The 5,561-nt window shown below is 37.9% G+C and overlaps 1 protein-coding gene across 1 annotated transcript; it reads left to right on the forward strand.

Annotated features, from left to right (window-relative positions):
• The first annotated feature begins 544 nt into the window (after positions 1 to 544).
• On the forward strand, positions 545 to 3,118 carry LOC308097242 (uncharacterized protein). The gene is made up of 3 exons (XM_080444913.1): positions 545 to 696; positions 2,398 to 2,694; positions 3,009 to 3,118. The coding sequence occupies exons 1-3, from the start codon at positions 681 to 683 to the stop codon at positions 3,059 to 3,061; spliced, it is 366 nt and encodes a 121-aa protein (XP_080301039.1). The 5' UTR covers positions 545 to 680; the 3' UTR covers positions 3,062 to 3,118.
• Positions 3,119 to 5,561: the final 2,443 nt, after the last annotated feature.

Below are 5,561 nucleotides of genomic sequence, written 5' to 3' on the forward strand. Positions count from 1 at the left end.
AAGAAGTAGGCTACTCAGATTTTTACTTAAGGGCAAGACCACTTTGGTAGAGGTTTGGGTTGTGTAGAGTTACCTTGGCATGATGTAACTCCAAAGGTGGACAAGAAAAAAAAGAAGCTCCATTTATTAGAAATTAATAATAGTACAATTAGAGCTATACATTAGAGCTTCCATTAGAGCTATAAATTATATTAGAGCTAATAATTTGATACAAAGGTTTTCCTGCAAGCTTTCCTACAAGGTGGAAAGTCTGGTGACTGTGTCAACTTGGGGAGTAGAAGTAAAAGTACTGAAAATTGGAAATACTCCAGTAAAGTAAAATACCTCAAAATTGTATAAAGTCCAGCACTTGAGTAAATGTACTTAGTTACTTTACACCACTGATCACGAGTATCCCATTCATGAACTCTCGGTACGTTCGTCAGGCTGACCCGCCGCTGTAAGTAACGGAGACTAAAAAGATCCGGGTTTTTTTTTCTTCTTTTTTTAAATCGTTGGTTCACTTTTCCCCATGTGTTGCAACTTTCACTTTCGACCCCGGAAAAGGATAAGCTACTACTACTAAACGGCCATTAACTTGACCGCTATTTGTCTCAATTGTTTACTGGGCTGGCTGACTGTCCGTTATTATTATTATCCTATATTTATCTCTGACTGTAGTCTGACTCTGGACTATCGGCATGGCATCAGGTTCAGGTAGGTGACGACGAGTCACTGACGACTTGAACAGGCTACATAAATGTTAGCCCTGAAACATGACTGACAGTCATGGCGCAACTTGTTCCTGGTTTTGGATTTTTCTCCATTTACAACCCGTACATCTACATAAACGTTCAATATTTCAAATATAAAGTGCTAACCCCACGGACATGGATGTAATAAGTTGAAACGCTTGGGTCTAAATACCCGTATCTTTCGTATTGTTCAATAAAAAGCATTTTAATCCGATCGGCGGCCATTTTTTCATAGAGTTATAATGTATCAGAGTGCAATACACCTTACAACCAATAGGGTCGCGTAGCTGAAAGTATTATGAAGGAACTCTAAAAGTAATGGCCACCGATCGGATAAAAATGCTTTTTATTGAACAATACGGAAGATACAGGTACTTAGACCCAGGCGTTTCAACTTGTTACATCCATGGCCGTGGGGTCAGCACTTTATATTTGAAATGGAGAAATTTACAAAACCAGCAATAAGTTGCGCCATAACGCTTGTGACAGACGAGCGTCATGATGGCTACATAAATGTTTCATTTAATAGTATGCTTGCCTACAGTGGTGGAAAGGCCTACTCACATATTTTACTTACGTGAAAGTATCAATGCTGTAAAAGTACAAAAGTATTGTCATCAAAAAGTACCTAAAGTAGAAAGTATTCATGATGCAGAATGTCCCATTTCACAAGTTTTCAAATGCATAAAGTGTATTAAAATGTTTTGAAAATAGCAGATCTACAAGCTTGCAGATCTATTTACTATTTTTGAATGGCCGAAATTGTATATAGGGCTGAAGTGGTTAATACATGTTTTGTAATAATAATCAAAATCTACAAACTAAAGTCTTAAAATAATTGTAGTGGAGTAAAAGTACAATATTTTCCTACTTTACTTCCTACTAGCTCAGTGCTTAATGAGTCTTCCAGTTTAGTAGACCTTCTATTGTGAATTTGTACTTCCATGTACTGTTGTTCTCATGTCTTACTAAATAAAGTACATCAATCAATCAATCAATCAAACCTATACAGTATTCGAGTAAATACAATCAGTGATGTAAAGTAACTAAGTCATTAATATCCTGCATAAATACTGTGTAGGTCAACAACAGTGGTGTAAAGTAACTAAGTACATTTACTCAAGTACTGTACTTTTTTTAAGATACTTTTTACTTTCTTCAGTATTTCAGTACTTTTACTTCTACTCCACTACATCTCAGAGGCAAATATTGTAGTTTTATACCACTACAATTATTTGACATCTTTAGTTAATAGTTACTTTGTACATTTTGATTATTATCACAAAGCATACATTAATCACTTCAGCCCAATATACATTTCGGCCATTTGAAAATAGCAGATCTACAAGCCGAAAATAGCTCACAATGCATTGCGATGCGACACATTGTGAGCTTGTAGATCTGCTATTTTCAAAAATGGGGACATTCTGCATAATGAGTACTTTTACCTTTTGGTACTTAAAGTACATTTTGATGTCAATACGCTTGTACTTTTACTCAATCAAATTTCTAATTGTACTTTAATTGTAACAGAGTATTTCAATTTATCAGTATTGATCCTTTTACTTAAGTAAAAAAAGAGAGTACCTTTTCCACGACTGTCTAATATATAACTTCTACCGACTTTCATTGTTCAACATGACTGTATACTTTCTCCACACAGAAGATGTGCACTACATACATACCATACCTCTGGAAGGAGAACTCCAATTGGACCCAGCTGTTACTGAAGCCATAACTGGCATCCTGTGGAAGATTGGGCCGAATAAGGTGACAGAGTGGGATGAGGGCTTTGGTCCTGATATTGACTACTACGGGCCATATAGAGAGCGCACAGAATTGAATAAAATAACCGGCATGTTGATCATCAAAAACATGACCAAAGAAGACAGTGGAATATATTCTGTGGAGGTGAACGGCCGACTCCAGAGCAGGACTCACAGGGTTGAAGTGACAAGTGGTAAGCATGCATAGTGTCCTGTGAAGGATACATTATGATGTGTGTGTGTGTGTGTGTGTGTGTGTGTGTGTGTGTGTGTGTGTGTGTGTGTGTGTGTGTGTGTGTGTGTGTGTGTGTGTGTGTGTGTGTGTGTATGTGTGTTTGTGTGTGTGTGTGTGTGTTGTTCTGCTATCATAATATCCACATTTTGTCCTCAGAAGAGAAAAGGTTAATTTGAATGGTTAGTGTTATGTGCTAGCACATATTAACACCTGCAGTCTACATAGTCTTTCTTTGCTTATGTGTTCACTAATGCTTATTTTTCCTGTGTTTAGTGTCTATCCTGCCCTGCTGGCTCTGCTGCCCCTGCTGCCCTGGTCTTTGCTAGACACCTGTCCCTGCACTGCAATGGAAATCTTCCAAGGCCCCATCCATCTCTACCTGGCTAAAGGACGGAAATATTTGTTTTTCTGTTAAGGGCACCCCCGCAAATATTTTCCATAAGTGGAACCCTTTTATTAACTATTTCAGGTCCTTACATTACCTTCTGACTGAACCCCCCCCCCCGCCCCTCCTCTTCCCCGTCCTCCCCCCTCCCCCTCATACCCTGTCTTTTTTATTATAATTTTATTTCTATTCGTTCCATTAATTATTTCCTTGTGTTTTCTCTTATTATATATTTTTTAATTGTTATCCTTACCCAACATTGTAAGGTTAAATCCTCATACCATGCAAATGTTGGATTATTATTACCATTTCTCTAAAGGTGAAAAAAGCAACCAAAAAAGGGAATACAAATGTACCTATGTACCTCTGTAACTATGTACTTACAATTTTCAAATCCTTTTGTACAATTGTTTATTGTAAATCGCTCTGGATTTAGAGCATCTGCTAAATGCTTAAATTATAAATTGTACTGTAGGTCTGTTTTGCACACCATACAGTATGGTACCACAGAAGCTGATGAAAAAAGCTTTTTTCACTTCATGGGAGAAAACTGAAGACAAAAGATTAAAAAAAGAGAAGTATGACTAAGTTACAGAAGTGGTAAATTTTATCACCAACTTCATGTCATCGGTGGGCTGGAAACAAAAGTCAGCCTGGGAATATTAATTACAGAGGCCCTCATATTTGTAATTAAAGAAATAATAATAATGATAAGTAGTGAAAGCTCAGATTCTGTCAATCAAATAAATACAATAAAATAAATACAAATTAAAGGGCCCCAACATAATAATCTATAGGGCAAGACCCCTACGGTCTTTTTTACAAACCAGTATTGTACTGCACATGGCTTTTGAAACTATCTCATATTTTGACACTACTTTCCTTTTACGTTGTGGGAGGAAACTGATTACAAAAAGATAAAATAAGAGAGAAGTGAGCAGTTACGGAAGTGGTCAATTTCATCATCAACTTTATGTTGAAATTTGTGGACCAGTAGATCATATCTCACACTAGATATACTGTAAATGGTAGCAGTAAAAGTGGTTGTGTGTGTGTGTGTGTGTGTGTGTGTGTGTGTGTGTGTGTGTGTGTGTGTGTGTGTGTGTGTGTGTGTGTGTGTGTGTGTGTCGTAACATGGGGGTTACGGGACGTCAGAATAATGGGCTGTCTGAATAATGACATGGCACTGTCAGCACTCGCTATGCAACACTTTTAATAACACACAGCAGCAGAAGAAAATGGACACATGTATCAGACATGTGGGTGTGAACTGTGGTCTACAATATGACATTCGAGTCACGCTCAAAAAAGTGTGCAGTACGTTCTGCTGACAGGCTTTTTAATTAGTTAAACTGTAAACATGCTTAGGGCTTATCAATAAAGTATTATCATTCATTTTTGTAACTTCTATAAGTATGTACTGGACTGGGTCTATATTGTTTAACTTCTCTGTTTTCAAAATGTTGTACTTTTTGTACATGACATTGCTACACCCTCTTTTAATCCTATCCTATCCTATTATATATTAAGGAAACCTTGGTCTGTCAATCAGTCAGTCTGTCTGTTCTGCATGTTTCTCCTCAGTGGGTTGAGCAATTGATCTGAACTTGCACACAGGCATTGACCATTAACATATGCAGACAGTGACCTGGCCTGTTTTTTACTTCCCCCAAATTTAAGCTGTTTATTAACGTTTTTGTGTAAACACCGGAAATTCAGAGTTTGGGATCTGTTGACATGGTTACATGCTTTTACACCCATGACACCAGAAAACGCCAGGACAGACAGACGCTGCCTGCAATCTTATAAAGGACTGTTTTATGAGCGGGACGGCGCTTTAGATATCATCTCCATAGCACTAGCACGCAGACTGACACGTGCAATGTTCGAATCCAGGTTAGTGTTATTAGCATGTTGGAATGACGGCGTAAACAGCGTAAACTTCTCATGGTTGTGGGTGGCAGCAATTCCACATCGGGTCGTAAATGATCGGGTTGTCACACACACACTACACTTCAACAGGATTAAATCACTGTCCAAAACTTAACTATACATACCGAGCGCATAACCCAAAAGTCTGCATATAGTTTGTCTGCGCACATCGTGGTGTATGGACTAGTATGTGTGTATTTTTTGTGTAAAAATCTGTCTATAACTTTTTGAGTGAGAGTCTAAATCTTGCTAAAAGATATCTGATACAGACAGACAGACAGACAGACAGACAGACAGACAGACAGACAGGCAGACAGACAGGTTAATGAACAAACAAACAGGAGCAAAAACATCGACATTGAGGCTTAATCAGGAGTTTAGGCGAGGGGTAGGCTGAGTGGTGGACATTGCTCTTGTCTTTGTATGTCTTCTTTTTTTTTTTTTTTTTTTTTTCGCGATTTTTGTAACCCATTTTTTTCACCCGGTGCCAATTTCCTAAGTGATCCTGG

Source organism: Gymnoscopelus braueri (genome assembly GCF_963280865.1).
Source record: "Gymnoscopelus braueri genome assembly, chromosome: 12".
NCBI classification, from domain to species: Eukaryota; Metazoa; Chordata; class Actinopteri; order Myctophiformes; family Myctophidae; genus Gymnoscopelus; species Gymnoscopelus braueri.